This window comes from Ziziphus jujuba, chromosome 12, assembly GCF_031755915.1.
Source record: "Ziziphus jujuba cultivar Dongzao chromosome 12, ASM3175591v1".
NCBI lineage: Eukaryota > Viridiplantae > Streptophyta > Magnoliopsida > Rosales > Rhamnaceae > Ziziphus > Ziziphus jujuba.
Window position 1 is genome coordinate 11934255 of NC_083390.1, and position 20606 is coordinate 11954860.

Below are 20606 nucleotides of genomic sequence, written 5' to 3' on the forward strand. Positions count from 1 at the left end.
AATTAAAAACATACAAAAAATATAAACTCATAAAAGGAAAGGATTTGATACCAAGGTGTGCATGCTAGCCGGTGACATGCACCATCAAGTGGCAAAATTGCCACACTTCAACAAAAGCAAGTTCTTTGGTAAGTCTCAAAGGTATTAGGGTTGCAAGGAGTGCTTCTTATGTATCTCATTTATTCTTCGTAGATGATAGTATTTTCTGTGCTAAAGCAAATGGAAATGAATGTTATATTGAATCAATATGAGAGAGCTTCGAGTCAAGAAAATGACTTAAAAGGAAAATAGCTGCTATATGTAGTCTAAACACACCTCAGGATTACAGGGTTTTTTCAAAAATAAATCCCAGGTTCAAAGTGAGGATGGTCATGGTAAGTACGTAGGATTTAATTTCTTTTATTAACAGGAAAAAAATTCAGGTTTCTCAATCAATAAAGGATTGGGTTTGGAAGAACATTGCAAGATGGAAAGGAAAGTTGCTTTCTAAAGTGGAGAAGGAAGTTTTGGTAAAATCAATAGCTCAATCTATTCCAAATTATAGTATGAGTTGCTTTAAATTGTAAAAGCATTCATTGCATGAATTGAATAGGATAATGGCTGTCTTTTAGTGGGGTCACTCCGACAATAACAACGGCATTAATTGGACTAGCTAGGATTGAATGTGTCAGCTAAAATATTTAGGAGGACTGGGCTTTCGATCTTTTGAGAGTTTAATAGAGCTCTCTTAGCTAAACAATGCTGGAGATTAATAAAGTTTTCAAAGTGTTCAGCTTGTCAAGTGCTAAAGGCTCGTTATTTTTCAAATACGTCTTTTTAAAAGGCTAGATTAGGGACTCAACCTCATTTATAGAGAAGTCTTTATTACGGTAGAGGGATTCTTTAAAATGGTGGTATTTGATGGATTGGTGATCGACAAGGTATTTTCATTTATAAGGATTCAAGGTTGCCATATAATGGATCCTTATAGATTCTTTCTTCTCCGATCCTTGGTGAAAATGCTCTTGTTTTTTACCTTATAATTGATTCTGGCAATGGAATACTGAATTGGTTTATGTATCCTTTTCGTCAGGTAAATTTAATATTATTTTAAATATGTCTATTGGAGGTCTTGGAAAGGAAGATCGATATGTTTGGTATTTTACTCAATTGAGACTATATACAGTGAGGTCCGGTTATTGGGTCAGAAGGAAAATAGGTAGAGGAGCTTTTTTGGGTTGTTCAAGTGATCTAAAAGCAAAATATTTATGCCGTGCAATTTAGAAGATGGAAATTATGCATGAAGTGAAAGTTTTTACGTGGAAAGCATGTTATGAAGGTTTTCTATGTTCTTCCAGTTTGGTTAGTAGGAAAGTTTTAGTTAATGCTCGTTGTTCTCTTTGTGAGGGTGGCGAGGAAACTAGTCTCCATGCTTTATGGCAGTATCCCAATGCAAAGTTTGTGTGGAAACAAACTGCGTTTTATTCAATTCTTAAGATGAGATAATTTGGTACGTTTGCTGATCACATAGAGTATTTGGCATTGTTGAAACACTATTATTTATGGATCATTGCCAAAATTTGATGAGTTGCTTCTCAATTCGGTGGTGGGTTTGCATATGGAGTACATGGACGCTTATAATAAGGAAGCTCGTGACAAGCTCATAACAGTTGCTCAAAATTGGCATCCTTCGGTTGGGGATAAGTTAAAGATGAATATGGATGCAACAATTTGTAAGGCTTTTGGCATGGAGTTATTTGGAATTCAAAGGCTGAATTAATGGCTGCTATTGCTCATCCTTACTCTAGTGCTTGGAATTCTCTGACTACTGAACTAGTGAGAATCAGGGATGCTATCCTAATTTGCTTGGAATCAGGATTCTTTCATGCCAAGTTGTTAGTGATTCGTTGGGTGCAATTTTGTTGATTAAAAGCCAGCGTAATGGAGTTGATGCAAATTGTTTTTGTTAAGGGATTCAATCCGTACTTTCTCTTCTTAGCAACTTTCAATGTCTTTATAACTATAGAAGTACTAATAGGGCCCACAAAATAGCTCGTTGTCCATTAGGTATGTGGATTCTTTTGAAAAAGAAGACCTTGATTGGCTTTCTGATGCTATTCAAGATGTATTTGTATTTCTACTTCTTCTTAAATAGTCTTTCATTTTCAAAAGACAAAACAAAAACAAATAAAAAAAAAAAAAAAGGGCAAGGGCCTTAATTACTATAGTTTCTAAAGACCTAAGAGCATCTCCAAAGGGATTTTTTATATCTTTATTTTAAAGAGGAAATATGTAAAAATAGCTTCCAACTCATTTTGTATTTTAATTTTTTAAAATACAGAATGAGTTTGAATCTTCAAATTTGGAGAAGCAAAAACACTCTCTAATATTTAATGATTATTAAATTCCAAGACCACTATGTTAAAAATGAAAAAAAATAACAAAATAATTAAGAAGAAACTCTAGTAAAAAAACTAAAACAATGAGGGAAAGAAACATAACAATAAATATTTATTGAAAAATAAAAATAAAAAATATGATATAAAAAATATTGTTGGAGGAGATTTTAAAATTTAATTCTTTAAATATAAAAATATTTTTATTATACAAAAAATATTTTTTATTTTTAAAATTTTTTTTTGATGATGCTTTTAAAGGTATATATGAAGTCCACAGATCTAGAGCAGCAGGTAGATGAAAGGCCCAACTCAATTGAACACTCACTTTTAAGTCAATTTCCTTTTGGCTGGAATTTTATATATATATATATATATATATTTTTTTTTTTTAAATTGGTAAGGCTAACTCTCAAGTGGTTTGGTGGAAAGGTCATGGGTTTCTCTGTAGTCATGCCTACTAGTTCCCGTCACTGATTCCAAACCATATGATATCCATGGGGTAGGGCATTAGGCTATGGGTCTTCCGATTTAGGTGTGTGCTTATGAAAATAATCCACAATACTTGAAATTACATAATCCCGCACTTATAATAAAGTGGACTGTACATGTGGATCCCACATATATTTATGAGAGTGAAAATACATACTTGTGCATTGTGAGAAGTCCTGTATATCAATGGTTTATGTTGGATAGAGGCTATTTGGGTAAGAGTATTACCATTTGTATCGTTGATCATCATCACTAATCAGATTCACGCTTATATATCAATTAGTAGTTGGATGCATTTAAATCGATTTTAACCTTTTAAAACTTAGATCTTAAATGAAAAACCATAACGTTTGGCATAAAATTTTTAGTATTTAACATATAAATATTTGATGATTTTGATTAATGATAACAAATAAATTTTTTTTTTTTTTTTAAGTAATGCTCGGATAGAAATGTGGCCCTCCATTTTTATTTGTCCAAAAAAGTATCCCTTTCTTGGTTGGTCTTATTGTTTTAATTTTTTATTTATTTAAAAAAAAAAATGAATTTGAGCCTCTCCATCTTGTAAGCAGTCGGCTGCAGTCATCCCCTCGTTGAAAATTGGATCTATTCCACTTTTGTGTTACTCTAATGTAGTGTTGCAAATTCCCTCGGTGAAAATTGGATCTGTTCCACTTTTGTGCTACTCTAAATGTAGTGTTGCAAGTTCATGAACATTTATCATTCCAAGTAAGGAATTAGGCACAATGCAGCACTAGGAAGTTTTTGTTCTCTGTTGTCTTTTTGCATGGAGGTAAATTGGATTTCCAATCAAAGTCATTCACATTCCACTAACCCTATAATTCTGACGAGGAAATACATTTTATTAAACTGGAAAAACAACTAGTTTTCTTCTTTGCATCCTCTTCGTTTTTGCAATACTTAGAAGTTAAAAAATTGCAATCAAAGCTTGTCAAAATTATGGAAATTCCTAGCCACGTGAGCTTGACATGGTAAACTCCATTTTAGCATACAAAATACAGAATCTTCAGCATATCATGCTTTAAAAATTTGATAATCCAATATCAAAGATTAGAATTTTGCATGAAATTTGACTTGGCAAATACAAGAAGTTAAATAAGGGACTGAGATAAAAACGAAAAGAATAATTCCATAAACGTTACAAGCATAGCTTTTTAGCTGTCTGCTAATAAATTACTATAAAGAAACAGTGGCACAGATATCAGATCAGTGTAAATCGTACAAACCCCTCTCTATTTTACGTACTAATGTCGTCCAACAAAAATGCTAAGGGCAAAATGAATAAATCCATGGTACGACTTTGCATCAAAGAGCATTGCCAACTAAGAATCATGCCAAGGCCCAGTTCTATCTTTGACTTCGTTGTGTGGAAGTGGAGTTGCCATCTACAGTCCAATACTGCTTGACAGCGACCAATATCTTCTCGGGCACGAGGGGGCCATCCTCATGGTCTACCATTTTGGTATCCCATCTCATGCCTCCAACTGTTTTCTTCACCTTAATTAGTACATCAACTTCATCACGGAATATGACCGCACCTTCCGGTCGCAAAATCCTGTCCATCTCCAGAAGAATGTCCTCCATATTGCATCTGGCATCAGTTTACAGACATGTTAAAGAGGCATAAGAAACATAACTTTAAATATTTCTATATTTATAAATGGAATGCTAAAATGAAAATGGTTGATCCATCCATAGATCAGGTTCATTTACTAAATATTCTACTTGAGGTTTATATTCAACACACCTAAAGGGATCACGACTAAGTGATAAGGCCAATAAAGTGGGTGGCCAATCAAACTATGATAAAACTGGCAAATCTTTATAATGTTTCTTGAAAGCTGAAAGGTAGCAACAACAACAACAAAAAAAAAAAAAAAAGAGAACACTCCGAATGTTTAAAATATCAGCCAAATTCAGTGAAACCAGGCCCGATGAGCACCATAATCAGCTTAGCATTTTTGAGTATGCAACGTAGCCAACCAATTAATATCTAGATAGAGACTCTCTTTGGCATCAAGCAAATTTTCTCCATTTTAGAAATATATATATATATATATATTTTTTTTTTTGTCAGAAATCTCCATTTCAGATTTAAATGATCGTCTTCTCAAACAAAGCTCTACTGTACCTATTATACCTCCTATAATAGAAAGACCAAACCCATTCCATCAGTCAAGGGTACAATAAACTTAAGAGAGCCAAAAAAATTGAATACTTGAGAATAATGCATGATACTGGAGTAATACTCACTTGTCCTTGTACAAACTGAAAACACCATTAGCATGAATGAGGTCATATGTCCTCGGGTATGTCGAGAAAGCTTCACACCTGAAACAGCAATACCAATGAAAAAGAAAATGAGTATTGATCCACAAAAATTGTGCAAATAGAACTCAAAAGGCATTAACTACAAGCCGCCAAAAATTTAGGGAGGAAAAAGTTCAGAAAGTGGTACCAGTCATGATAGATGCCAATTAATCCCCGCTCATATATCACACCGAGTGTGTTTTTCTCAGCTATTGTGGGCATCACATTCATGACCCACAATTTTGGAGATTGGAGTGCAGCAGCAAAACCACCTAAACCAGCATTCATATCCATAATATTGCGATACCTTCCTGAATCAAGTAGTCTATTGATTTTTTTATAAGCATTCACATGCTTCTTCCATGTTTGGTTATCCTCTTCATATGTCTCTGTAGAAACTCCAGGAACAGAGCCACTCGCAATTCTAGGTGGTATCGCATAAAGCCTCTTCGGAAAGGGCTTCAGTTGTCCACCAGCAACTTCATCGGGAGTATTAGCGGCAGGAAAAGGAGTAATGCATGACTCCATTTTCTTATACCTAATAGTCACCACAAAGAAGCAAACTTTAGAAAAGCCAAGGGTTTAGGTTAAAGATTACTAAAAAGGTCACTACTTGTGGTTTCTTTCAATTTTAGGAATGTTTTGTTCCCAGATCCTAAAATCATAGTTAAGTTAGCTGATAATCCTAATGCCTGAGTATGATTATTCCAAAGTAATGTTAGCACATAAAAAAATAAATGTAATAACAACATTAGTAATATTAACTGAAAGAGATGAACACATAATATTTGATAATGACGAGCACACTACTAGCATTGGCCAACAAAATCTTGCATACATCATACTTATAAAGCTATATAGAATTACCAAGAATTTCACAATCCATTTAATGTCAAAACGATGTAACCATCCAACTTGCACACAGAAATCCAAGAATATAATATACAATTCCAAGCACAGCACCATACCAAACATCATCTGGGTCAGCAGATTTGCAGAAGTTAGCTTGAGAACCATCTCGTCTGCATGAATCAGCATTTACCCTCTTTTGCCAAACGGCAATTTCACCCTTCTCAGATTTCTTCTCCCAGCAAAGAAGTTTAGCAATTTCTTCAATTTTTCGTTGTTCCTCCTGAAGTTCCTCCTTGGAACGCTGCCAAGCTTTGTAATTGGTCCTCCAATTGATGGGAGGACCAGAAAGCACCCAATAACCCCCAGGCCTAAGAACTCGGTCAACTTCCATCAAATAGGTTCCATCTATGAACAGAGATCCAAATTCATTTTCATCATATGAAATATTACAAAATGCACAAGAAAACTGTTTTAGTTTAGAATGTATTTCTCACCATTTCCTCCCCATGGAATTAAGCAACGAGAACAATGAGCCATGTCAAAGGCTCTAGATGGATACGGCAGCTTTATTGTACCTAGAACACCAATAACAGCAGGTACACCCCTTTCAAGAGCGAATTGGACCTGTGCTTCATGTGAGTCTCTTGGTGCAAAAGACATGGTAATGACATTTCTACTCATAAGGTATGCACCCCAACTAGCAACCTGAGAAAGAAAAGCAAATGCTAGAATCATAAAGATCATGCAGTTAAAAAAGACTCTTCTCAAGGGCAGAATAAGGATAAAAAGGGTCCATCTGAGTTTTTAAAAGATTTGCAAATGACTTGGGGAAGAAAACATACCCCACAACCAGTGTCCAGTGCAGTTCTAACCGTCCCATTACGAATTGGTATCACAGAAGCAAGCTGATCAATATATTTATCAGCTCCTTGAGGAAACTGTGTGCCCCCACCAGGGAACCGAAAAACATTTCCTTCATATTGTATCCAGTTCTGGATAGCCTTCTCGACTGTCAAACTCTTATATGGTGCATTTGCATATGGCACATAGTCACGGCTTTTTGGCCAGGGAAATGGAGTTACATATCCCTTAGGTGCTGGGATTAGGCAATGTAACTTTTCTTCCTCAGGAGGACAATGTCTCTCTCTATAATACATATTTTCCCTTGGGAAGGTCATAGCACGCCTTTGATCTTGACAGGGCGTGTAATCAGTGTACTTTGCCTTGCATGGTTCAAAAACCTTTGTTTCCAGTTCACTTTCGGTGATACTCCCGGTGTCACCACCATGATGTGTATCAAAACTCAAATTTGGAACTATGTTGCAATCTGCCCCACTCTTAGTAATTTCAAAAGCTATACTATCACCCTTCCCAAATCCACTCCTCTGCCACGCACCCAATATATAGAAGAAACAGCACAAACCAGCTACTATAAAGATCTGTACTGAACTCCTAGTCCTACCATCGGAGTTCGTTTTCGTTGCCATGTAGCACCTGAAAATGTATATTAAAAAAAAAAAAAAAAAAACAAAACAAAAATGAAAGAGACAGGAAAAGCAAAGTGAAACTCAAATCTAACGTAGCAATATCACCAAAAAACAATAATCCAACAAAGATCTTGTGTGTTTCCCTCATGTTCACATCAGAAATATAGAATCTGATAAAAACATAAATAATTACAACCCAAAAAAATAAAAATAAAAAAGAGAAAAAACAAGAAAACCAACAACAAATCAAACCAAATCTGGCAATCTTAACCCAAAAAAGAAGTATAAGCCGATACAACAACAATTATCTGCATTAACAGCAATAGAACCTTGTATTATTCAAACATCTGACTATGAACCAAAAGATTCCAAATTTACTGGAAATTATCAGTTCAAAGCAAGTATTTTCCTCATCATTTACTCAGAAAAGTGAAGCAGATAAAACTTTCATATGTGCATTACTGAATTCAATCCAATCAAACTTGATATTACTCTTCCAAACTTCTTCAGACTGTAAACTCAAACTTCAAACAGCAAACTAGCACACAATAACTAAAACAACAGTCTAATCCATTATCAATTACTCCATTAAAGGAAAAATTAAAGCAAACCCAACAGATTAGATCGCTTACCAATCGTAAAGAAAAGCGAACTCAGCTCCAAGATCTCCAAGTCACAGACCCCAAAAAAAATTATATAAAAAAAAAAAAAAACAAACAAACAAAAAAAAAAAAAAAAAAAGTGATAGAGGTGGATTGATAGATAGATAGAGAGAGAGTCCCCACTCTATAATCTGGCCCTTTTTGCGAACGATCGAGTGGGAGATGATGGAGAGTACGGGAGTGGCTGTAAAAAACAAAAGGGTTTATGGATCTAAACCCGCTACGAAACGTGTCGGGAAGCCTCTGAAAAAAAGACCGTCTCGTCGATCGCTCAGTTCCTTTTTCCCCTCGAAAACGATTTTTATATTTTGCGATTTTGGAAATTCCGCTATTACTGTTTTTTTTTATTTGTTCTTTAATGATTAAACTATTTTAATAAAGAAATAAATAGAACTCCATTTCCATTAACTATTTGAAATATCTATATCCAAATACGGTCCATTGTTCCATACCATACCCACGTCTTCTCTGTCTGTTTCTCTCTCTTTATTTATTGGTTTGGTAAATTGGTCTTATAACAAAACAAAAAAATTTAGAGCAAATCATAAAATACCGTACGGCATGATATCTCGGTCTTTTTTTGTTTTAAGTTTTTTAATAAAATTATCTTTTGAAATGATACCATTGTTTAGCGATGTGGGTTACTACATTTTTTCCATTATTACTAAAAACAATAATATATCTTACATTTAGAACTATTATTTTTCTACCAATTTAGTTTAATTATATTATTTTTTTAATGCATTTAACAAAATTAATCATATAAAAAATAAATAAAAAATAAAAAAGCTTTTTTAAAACAAAACAAAATAAATTGTAGGTGCTTTAATTACTTATTTCACAAGTTTAGTACCTTTAATTTTATCAAATTTAATATATCAAAATATATAATTGGAATTGGCAAGATTTTCAAAACCAATGTAAAAGGTCTTGTTTTCACAAAATACGTAAAAGGTTTTGTAGCAAGAAAATAAGTGAAAAAAATTATATAGGTATTTTTAGGGTTAAAAACATTTTGCTTTTCTCAACTATAACATCTTTTTATATTATACTATTTAAATTTTAAAAAATATAACAGTACCTTTTTAATTATTATTTTTCATCAATTAAATCTATTTATGACTTTTTCCTAGTAAAATTTTATAAAATTAATCATAAACAATTAATATAACTCAATTGAAAAATTATTTTGAACTATTATTTTTTGGTTATTTTAATGTAATTTTAAAATTCATTTGTGAATTTTAAAATTACATTAAAATAACCAAAAAATAATAGTTCAAACAACAATGTGGCACTTTTCTAAATTTAAAATATAAAATGTAAAAAAATAATATTTAAAAGGCAAAATGTATTTAATCTATTTTTTTTATTTTTTTGACATTAATAAAGGGGGGAGAATGTACAGTGGTTTTTTTTTGTTTTTTTTTTTTTTTTGAAAATGAAAAAAAATGTGTAATTGAATAGTCATCCCCAGGTTAATTATGAGACTACCCTTTCAGAAAAATAAATTAATTAATTAAAATAAAATAAAATAATGGGACTACGCGTTTGCAATAGTAGGCACGGATGCGCAATGCGCATTGCATGACCCTCCGTATCTTAACCTTTCGTGCGACCCGGTGAGTGTCTGGACTGTAGAGGGACCCACGCGACAACTACTGAGATTAGATTCCTTTCGTAAAAAAGCCACTAAAAATAAAATAAAAATAAAAAACACAGTTGGCGATGATGGAGGTATCGGGATTGGGTCCCACCTCCTTGGACATCGGATTTAGGAGTCATAAGTGGGACGAGAAGTAGACCATTGGAATGGATCCGATACAAGATGGCGTACGGAATTTACGCGTAGGACCTCCAATCGTTTAACTTCAACTGGTGCCAAAGGATCAGCTTTCGAGTGGTAAATAGTCTGGTGGTAGGTTGCCATCCTTTTCATTATGTAGATTTGGACTTTCATTGTGTACATTTGGACTTTCAATCTTACTAAAACACAGTGACATTTTTGGACCACCGACATGAGGAATTTTTTTGTTAAGTCATTATTTGCTATAATTTTTTTTTTTTTTTACTTTTTTTTTTTTCAAAAAACTTTTTTAAGATGATATTCTTAACACTTCAAAATTTTGAATAGATAGAAATCCTCTTAAAAGTTTGAATCATTTTAGAGAATTATCTAAAAAACACTTTTAAAGTTAAAAACAATTTGTCAAAAGCTATAACAAATAAGGCTATATATATATATATATATATTTTGTATTTTGAGTCATGCTATATTGGTTTAGGATCTTATTAATGCAAGCTCGTTCAAATTCCTACTTGACAATTTTGGAAAACCACCAAACTTTGATTGCAACTTTCATGAGTGAAACTTGACTAAAGTGATACTCTCTATTTTTTTTCTTTTTTTGGGTCTCTTTTAACTAATTTTTTAGGTAAAACATCAACGGGGATTCTAATTCCAAATAGATTCTTTTTAGGTCCGAATTTAGAGGAAAACGACAATTTTTGTTTATAAACCAACCGTTTTAATTTTTTTTGAATGCCATGTGTTTGTTACTTTTTCTTTAAACAATTTTATTTTTGTCTATGTTTCATTAATTAACAAATAAATAAAAAATACACAACTATTCATTGATCATACATTTTGTTTCCTTAAAAAAATACTATATCAAAACGAAATAAAGAATATATAAAATTACAGTTCCATCTCTACTAACTAAATTCCAAAAACAAAAGGGGAGTAAGGTAAGATATGATCCGGTGGAATTGCCCTCATGGTTGTGACCGTATTGAAGATGAAATTCACCTCTTTTTTCGGTGTAGTGTGACTAGAGCCCTTTGATTGGCATCACCTTAGAGCATTAGATGGAATGATGAGCAATTAGTTAGCCTGGAGTCTTACTTTGATCGATTATCAAACCTAGCGGAAAGGCTTCGAGTTCATCCCAATGATGAAAGTAAATTTTTCCTTTTTGCGGCCTTAATTTTAAATAAAACCTAGGAAGTGAGGAGCAAACTCCTCTTTGATGGGGAAAGGTGTAGTCTTGAGAATCAAGTAAAGGTCCTGTGTGGCAAACTTGATGAGTTTTTGGCTTTCTCAACAACCCCAAACAACTCCTTTAGATTTGAGCAGATGATTACTGCTTCTTGGTGTAACCCCCCTATTGGAACTCTCAAAATTAACATTGATGCATCTTTAGGAAAAGGGTACGAGGGGATTAGAGTTGTAGTCAGGAATCAAAATGGCATAGTCCGGAAAATCCAAGCTCTTCGAGAAAGAATTTATATACTAGAAGCAGTTGAAGCGGCTGCAATCCTTAAAGCTATTATCCTAGCGAAAGAAGAAGGATATAAAAATCTATGTTGCGAAAGTGATACCAAAACAATTATTCTCAGTTTAAAGGATTCGAAAGGTGCTCCATGTCATTGGTCGGTAGCAGGGTTTATTAAGAGAATCTTGGATCTATGCCCCCTTTTGAATCCATCTCTTTTTGTTGGACACCGAGACAAAACAATAGGTTGGCTCATTTGGTTTCTTTTTGGAGCCTTGTTAATGAGAACCTAGGTTTTGTCTCTCCTTTCACCATTTTTGATAATTTTGTATCTATCATAAACCAGGAAAGTGGTATGTTTACTACTCCCTAATTCATTGACAGCATACTAATTTGTATGCTTGCTCGTTTTAGTTTATATAGCACCTCTTTTTCTAGCGAAAAAAAGTTACCTCATTAATTTGTCTAGAGACTAACTAAATAAACAAGATTCAACTTACCAAAAAAATAAATAAATAAACAAGATTCAAGAAAATTTATGATACATAAGCATCCGCCCACAAAAATTTAACTAATGAGTATTAAATGAGACTTAGGACACATTTGGCATGTGAATAGATGTAGAAATAGAAGAGTTATTTTACAGGTTTAGTTTTTCTGCATTTGATATTTTTTAAAATTTATATATAACTATGGAATGGATAAGCCTATATTTGAAGAAATAGCCATTTCTTTAAAAAAATATATATCAAAACCATTATTCCTGCATTATAATTTAGATAAACTTAAAAAATATACTTATCATATTTTGATAAATTCATATTAGATAAATTATTATACGATAACAATATACAAATAAATCTAAAAATAAAGTTTTAAATAATTTTTACAAAATTTGAATATTTTTTAAACCAAAAATATTTTCAAAAGTTGAGCTTGATTCTTTATTCAATATTTTTACCAAACATAAAAATAGAAATGACTAATCCTTTTTTCCATTTTTTAATTCTTATTTTATTAGAATAGTCATTTTGTATACCAAATGAGCCCCTAGTTGAATTTTTTCGTTTTTTTTAGTATCAATGTGATACATCATTTTGTTCAATAGCATGAATACCAAATTATTTATCAAATATTTGATATATGTGACATTAATTTATTTTTTGTTTCTATTTTTATTTGATATGGAGAACATGATATTCTAATTGTAGATTTTTAAAAATAATGGTTTTACTTCCGGATTATCTCTGTTGTAGTTTCTTTGAAACAATTCTACTAACAATAACCACTAATGATAATCTTAGGTTTTGGGTTCAAACCCCAATGATAAAATCTCTCATCTCTAATACATATATATATATATATATATATAAAGACCATCTATGGTAACTATTTTTCAATGTAACAATCCATCTTGAGAAACACACTTGAAATTTAAATTTTTTGAATGGTTTGACCAAGTTTGATTAAATTATACTATTAGATGGGATCAATTTTTTTACTTTTGTTTAGAGATGAAATTTGTCTTTGACTCTTGTATCATTGCGTAGAGCTCTTTAATATGAATTCTAGATTGGTGGCATACCAAGTTTTGGGTTCAAGCTCTAGTGATGAAATCTCTTATCTCCAATATATATATTGTAATACTTGAAAATTTAAAATTTTTAAGTCATTTGATCAAGTTTGACCAAATTAAACTTTTACATGGGATCAAGTTTAACTTTTTTTTAAAGATAAAATTTGTTTTTGACTCATGTATCATTGTGTAAAATTCGTTGATATGAGTTCATAAACTACTGGCATAATTTTTTTTTAACTCTTGTACCATTGTATAGAGCTCGTTAATATGAGTTCATAAACTAGTAGCATACCTAATTTTGAATTATAATTAAAAAGTTATGATTTTGAAAAGTTTTAATCATTAGTTTTATATCAGTATCTAAATCAGTTCTGGATTTTTGTTATTTAGTTACCCAAAGACCTATATATATCTTGAGAGGCATACCATAGGATTAAACAAATCATAAAATGCTTAAAATGCCCGTAGAAATCTCGTTAACATGTGAACACCCATTTCGTTTATCGACCACTACAAACCACCATCATTCACCACCAATTTTGCATGAAATTGATCCCAAAATTCTTGGAAACTTGCTACACATGCCTAACCATAAGCTTGTCCATGAAATTTCTATCAAGCCCTCAAATATTCAAACTAATTGACCTACGAATGTGCTAGAAAGGATATTCAATGGCTGCCGGACTACACACATTCATTATGCAACCGAAGTTTCCATATCAAATTCCCCCCTTCTCTGACACCGGTGAGTCTCATCGCCTACACCACCCTTTCAACCATCCCAAGATTGGCTTTTTCCTAAATTTTCCAGCTAAATCGAAGTAAGGCGCACCATGACCTACTATTTTTCTAGCGATGGTGTAGTTTTTCGTTCACCAGAAATTTTGTTAAATTTTGACCATTTTAGGCCATACCATACATCCTCCCCCTATTTTAGACTCCCTGAGTTCAATTGTGGCCTCCATTTGCCTTAATTTAGCACCATTTGCGAGATTTATCAACCTCAAATTTGGTTGAAATTTATGCATTTTTCGATCATTGATAATGTTTTTGAATCAAGGTGAGCATACCATCTTCTAACTTATTTCACATGCTTTGATTTGGCATGTAATTTAAAATTTTGGTTATTGTTTGAGTACATTTCTATTTTGGGATCAATTAGCTTAAAATTGGCTAAAATTAAACTAATTTTGGACAACCTACGACTAAATTGAAGTTGGTAATGTGTAATTAGATGTTTAGAGAATCCAATAGAAGATTTAATTTCATAAAATTGATCTTAGGGATATTAGGTATCGGATTCCAAAGGGCTCACAATCTAATTGGATTTTTGATATCCAATTTTAAAAGTCTTAGAGTTATAAAAGTTATTGTGTGACATTTAGTATGCATCAATGTATTTGATATAATTTTTGGATGTCTAAGAAATATTCTTGTTATATTTTAAGCACCGAAATGGAGATTATACGTGATTCAACTATAGATTGGGAGTAAGCTCTATCTATATGAGTAGATTTATTTTTCATAAATATTTTTGGAGTATGTTAAATTGATGGTTAGTGGCTTTGAAATTTTATAAAAATTTTGATAAGTTATGATTATATAATTATATATCTTTATATGTATGAATATATATATATATATAAAAGTTATCATGTCATGTGATTTTTAACAAGTTTTTAATGTTTACATTTTCTAATATGCTCATGGTAAAATTTTGAATTTTGGTATTTAAAAAGTTTTGGAAATTGTATTGATTACTGCTATATAACATTATATGATAATATTTTCGCTATCAAAGAAATACTTATGTTTTGATTATTTTATTGTTGATATTATCTTATTTATATGTGATTTGCATGTGATATACTGAATATTTACACTAAATTTTTAGGTATGGATATAAAGGATTAAATAATATTTTTGTTATGAGATATACATAAGATGTAGATTTGTGATATTGTGTACTAAGAAATACCATGATTACAAATATGGATGTAAATATGGATATCGTTATCGATATCATTGTGATTATACATATATATGTATATATATATATATATATATATAAATTATTCAACCCCCTATTATTATCACAAGATATAGAGGATGGTTGAGAAGTCATGATCACGGTGCCTTTGGATGCTAAGGAGGGATCGATAATTTCCCATTCTTTGATTGGCTCAATGATGATTTAGAATGCTAAAGGTTGTATGACAAGATTTGATATTAGACATAATGTATAACTTCTGATATCATATGGATTACGGTTATGAAATTATTATTATTACTTATGATTTATTTCTAAAAAATATAGTTTATTTATTTAAGTATGTGAGTTTATGCCCGGTATCATATTTATAAATATTATCATATGAAATATAAGATTTCTTATATTTTTAGGAGAAATTTATGGGTTTTATGAAAGACACTTTCCAAAAAAGAACTTTTAAAAAAGAAAAAAGTGAGGTTTTAAAGGAATAGTTTTGAAGATAAATAATTATTTTCATACTATTATTATATTTTACTCACTGAGTTTGTTTTATTGTCTTATTTTTAAACTGTTTTTCCTATGCCTCAGTTGACAGGTTATGTACATTACATCCAAGCATCCCGTTGTTCATATATTATTCAGCTACTAATGTATCGTTCTTTTCCTTTAAGCTTGATGATAGTATATATTTTTCTTTCGCTGATTCTAATATATATAGATATTGTATTGAGCATTTTCAATACTCTGCATTTGTTTATTTGTGCACCCTAAATTGTTTGGTACCTAATATGTATGAATTTTATATTATCTTTCTCTTCCTTCCATTTGAGTTTAAAACCCTTGATATTTATACTGATAATTTTGTAAAAATTCCATTAAAAATGTTTATGATATTTTATTTGTACTGTTGAGTTATATCTAATATATAAATATGTTCTATTAGATTTTCAATAGAAAATTTGATAGAGTCTTTTTAGATGAGACCATTTTAGATGTCCAAGATGACTGAGGAGTAATCCTATCACGTAACATATATATTATATTGGGGATAGAGATTTTAAGATTGACCAAATCCAAACTAGGGATATCGCTAGTGGTCATTACATTAAATTTTACTTATTTCTTTGAAAGTTCACTATTTCAAGTTTATTTTTTTTTCTTTCCTTTTTTATTAATCTCTTTAAAATTTCAATTATTTGTATGTATTTTCAACTATTATTATATTAGATGTCAGGGCTATGGCGACTTCCCCTTACTCCATCTTGTGGTGATTATTCATCCCATCCTGGCTCCATTTCGAGGTTATTAAGGAGGCAGGGCAAGGTGGGTTTCCACATTGGTTTCTCTATTAATTTTTTTAAAACATTTTTAATTTATAAAAAATATTTTAAAATATTGTTATTTTCATTTGACAAAAATATAAAATTTATAATTAAATATATAAAAAATAATAAATAATAATTTTTTTATTATATGTAATATATATGGGGCAATGTGGGGATTATTTTTTCATCCCTGCTCTAACCTCGACCCATGGCCAAAAAAAATTATGTCATCCTAAATTAATTGAGAAATTTTCACCCCGTTTGAAGTAGGTGTCGCACATCATTTTGCCACCCGTAAAGCCAACAGTTATGTCATGTTACCAAGGTTCAAAAAATCGATATTGATGGAAATATCGAGAGTTTAAAATACGAAAATTTCTATGAAAATATCGAAAAATATCGAATATCGATAAAAAGTTATAAAAAATGATAGAAATTTATTTTAAAAAATAAAAATTTTTATTAAAACTTTAGAATTAGCTTATTTAATCCATTGATTATGAAATTAATTATAAAACTTGCTAAAATATTGAATGGATGTTATATTCTTCTTAATGAATTGATTTATAATAAGCATTAATGACCACAAATGAATTATTATTATAAAAATATATATAAAAAAATACATATGTGATAAAATTATTTATTAACTAAAATATATAAAACGATTATTACAATTACATTGTAATTCATAAATGTCATCTTAATACCATACAGAACTTCTTGGTAAAAATCATCAGTTTCTTCCTCATTTTGATTTTAAGATGTGAAATGTGAGAAGTAGTTATGAAAAGATGTATCTTCCTGATAATTTTGCCTATAATTATTAATATACCAACCATATAGATCTTGCATTATTGGTTGACTATGTGCATAACTACTACTCTCTGATAGTTGAGTTTGAGATGGTACCCATGAGTTGCTATTTGATGACATTCCATACATATCCATTAAATAAGGATTATGAAAATGACTTCCAATCCTCATAGATCCAAAATTCGTAAAAATTGAATCTTTTTCTTATTGTGACATCTCCATTATATATTTTTCTTTACATATATAGTCTTTTCCAACAGTATTGAATCCTTGATCTGCATCTCTACTTCCATGATTTTTATCTTGTATTGTATGTGTGTAATATTGTTAACCAGTAAATGGGCTTAATATAACTTCTTGACTTGGTGATTCTCTTTGGCCACTACCTTTTCTAACTTCTAATTTAGATAATTTATTGAAGTTATCTTTATCATTATTGAAGCTAGAGTCACTACTAAAAATCTCAAATTGTGAATGAGTACCACCTGATGGAGCTGAAGCACTAGTAGTTCTAGTTGGCTCTCTCATAAGCCTTTGAAATGAATTACCACTACTAAAATTTACTTCTTTAGCAATCACTTTTTGAACATTTATTCCTTCTTTTTCAGCTTGTTGAGCAATCTTTGGATCAGGATTTTCTTCATGATCATCTAAATAAACATCTATAATCCATTGGTATATTTGATTGCCCTCTCATCATCATCTTCCATTATAGTTTCAAATATTAAGATTTTCAAGGTTCAAAAATATAATCTATAATCTTTTTATTTTTGTTTTATCGATATTTAATAAATAAGTAGAACTTATTAATGTTATTCAATTCAATTCATTCTATTTTGTTTATATCACTAAATATCTAAAAAGCAATTAAAGGGTAAAAAAAAAATATCAATGAAGTTAATTTGATAAAAAATTTTACTAAATATCAATAATATTTATGAATTTTTTTTTAAAAAAAATTGGATATTTTCAAAAATTTAGTGGAAATTTCATAGAAATTTCAAAAATTTCCATGAAAATTATAGATTTTTTAACCAAATCGTTAAGGTTTTAATGTAGATATTTTATGCAAATTTCCATAGAAATTTTGCTGAAATTTCAGAAATTTCAATAGATATTATGGAAATTCTATCAATTTCCATGTTAAACTTAAATTTTATTTCTACCTTTCTAAAAAATAAAAATATAAAAAAATATATCAAAAAAATATCAGATATTTGAAACCTTACGTATTACTGTTTTATATAACAATCACTTAACAATTTAAGAGAAAGTTTTAATTATATTTTATTTAAGATTTTTTCAATTTCTCATAAAAAAATATATTTTTAATTTATTGTCGTTTACAAGATTATATAGAGTGAAAAATAATAACCTTGATTTTTTATTTCTTTTTTATTCAGTATCAATCTTGATTTACCAACAAAATATATATGTGCCTCTACCAGATTAAATTTGTTTTTTTTTTAACGTACTAAAGGATAAGTATTTATCTTTTTAGATGATGGGTTAGGAATTTATTGATTAATAATTTTCATGTCTTTGCAAAATAACAAAGAGATGGCAAGCTTCATGGCAACGGCAATTTGCAGACAGAGCGGCAAGGACTGCAATTTGCCGATAGAATGGCAAGATCTTGAATCCTTGATGTCAAAACTAAAACATAAACCATATGAAATTGGTAAATTCTAAATAATGAATAAATATGTTAAAAAAGTAAAGATGTACAAATAATAATAATACGTGAATAAAAGATTGGAATATTATGATTTGTTTTTTAATAATTGCGACCAATCCATTCCCATACATACAAGAATGAACTCATTATTGTTCAAGGAAAAAAAAAAAAAAGAATGAAGTCGTTATTGACTTTAAAGGGGCACCCACTTTCTTTCAATTTTATAATTGTCGTGAACATGAAGGCAACTTTATTAGAGGATCTCTTATATAATTTTCATTATATTATATTATGCTTGTGGAAGGATGGTAGTGGACAAGAGCATGTAATTTCCGAATAAAACCATTCCTTTTTTCTTTTTCTTCTATTTTTTTTTTTTTTTTTTTTTTTTTTTTTTTTTGTAAAAGGAGTTTGCTGGATTTAGATCCGATCATGGTGCTTAACTTTATTTTTCAATTAAAATATGATAAAAGAAAGAGATAAAGTCAGCTTTCTCTTGTTATCATTATTTAATTACAATAAGATTATGAAAAAAATAATAAAGTATCCAAAGTTGGACTTTTGTAATTGAACCACATTTGGCACTGAGATAACGCTGGATTTTGGATTAATGAAACAAAAATTATAAATATTTTTAAAAGAAATTACAGAATCATGTTCGGAAAAAAGTCAAATATAATTTAAATTGTTGCTTATTCTAGCATATTTTATTCATTGCTCAAATTGAGCTAAACGATTACAAAAAAATTCTGATTAATTTTTTTTTTTTTGGACGTATGATGAATAGAGGGAGGAAGAATTTTTCCTCCAAGCATGGAATCGAGAACATAGACATAATGCTTATCGTCATTGTTAACTGAATTAATTTCAAAAGGACTTATGTACAAATAAACTTGAAATTTTAAAAATAAGTTGGAAAAAAATAACATTAATTTTAAAATAAATTATTGAAGGATAATGTAGAATTTTTTATCAAAATAAATTTGGAATAATTTCCAAATCAGATGGGACATAAAATTATAGAAAGGACGCAAAGGAGTCCATCAGCCTAATACGCAGATCCTCAATAAGCCCACAAGTGTTAGTGTTTGATTGGTAAAGGATTTTTTTTTGACTAAAACTCTATTTCAAGTTCAAAAACTTTTTATTAAAAAATAAAAATATTTAGTAAGAGTTAATAAGTAGTTGTTGACTGAAAAAACAGCTTTTAAGGTTATTTTAGAAAAATTCAAATTTTATACTTTTTAAAATTTTTTTTTTTTTAGCTTATATAAAAATTTATTGAGCATTTAATGCAGGTTTTTTATTTACAACACAACACTTATTAGCTTTTTAATAAAAATTATTCTTAAAAAAAAAATCTATTATACAAAGTTCTATAGGTTAAAACTCTATTTTTATCAACTATATCAAACAAACCTTTAGTATACGGAGTTAGGTTTTTTTGAAAAATAACCAATCCTCGGACCAAAAGTTAAAAAATAACATTTAAAAAAAAAAAAAAAAACTAGCCAACTGTGGAAAAAAATATTCTTGGCTAAAATTGAAAATCACTAAAAAAAAAAATTTCCGTTTTCCTGTTCCCCCCTTTCTATAATAAATGAGTTTTTCACCTTCATCTTTCTCACCAAGCTTGCTCTCTTTCTTTTCTGCTTTTTTACTTTCTTTTCTTGTATTTTCTTACTTTTGGAGCTAAACTCAGGTAAGGATTTTCTCTTTTCTCTTTCTCTTAAATTATACA

At 30.1% G+C, this 20606-nt stretch overlaps 1 protein-coding gene across 2 annotated transcripts; it reads right to left on the bottom strand.

The window, feature by feature from the left end:
* Window positions 1-3999: 3999 nt before the first annotated feature.
* LOC107429006 (probable methyltransferase PMT2) lies at window positions 4000-8624 on the bottom strand. Of its 2 annotated transcripts, none has more exons than XM_048462681.2 (7): window positions 8323-8624; window positions 6893-7544; window positions 6545-6755; window positions 6167-6455; window positions 5347-5736; window positions 5142-5219; window positions 4000-4479 (listed from the first exon to the last, which is right to left on the bottom strand). In XM_048462681.2, exons 2-7 carry the CDS (start codon window positions 7535-7537, stop codon window positions 4236-4238), a joined length of 1857 nt encoding a protein of 618 aa, XP_048318638.1. In that variant the 5' UTR covers window positions 7538-7544; window positions 8323-8624; the 3' UTR covers window positions 4000-4235. The 2 variants fall into 2 exon arrangements, with proteins under 2 accessions (XP_048318638.1, XP_015895102.1); XM_016039616.4 differs by having other exon boundaries at window positions 8170-8623.
* Window positions 8625-20606: the final 11982 nt, after the last annotated feature.

Bases quoted from the DNA above. Each gene is read 5' to 3' on its own strand.
- LOC107429006 (XM_048462681.2), bottom strand. From the start codon at position 7,537: ATGGCAACGAAAACGAACTCCGATGGTAGGACTAGGAGTTCAGTACAG. The intron at 6,456-6,544 runs GTGAGAAATACA...CTCTGTTCATAG, and splicing joins AATTCCATGGGGAGGAAATG to ATGGAACCTATTTGATGGAA. The intron at 5,737-6,166 runs GTATGGTGCTGT...GGTGACTATTAG, and splicing joins GCTGACCCAGATGATGTTTG to GTATAAGAAAATGGAGTCAT.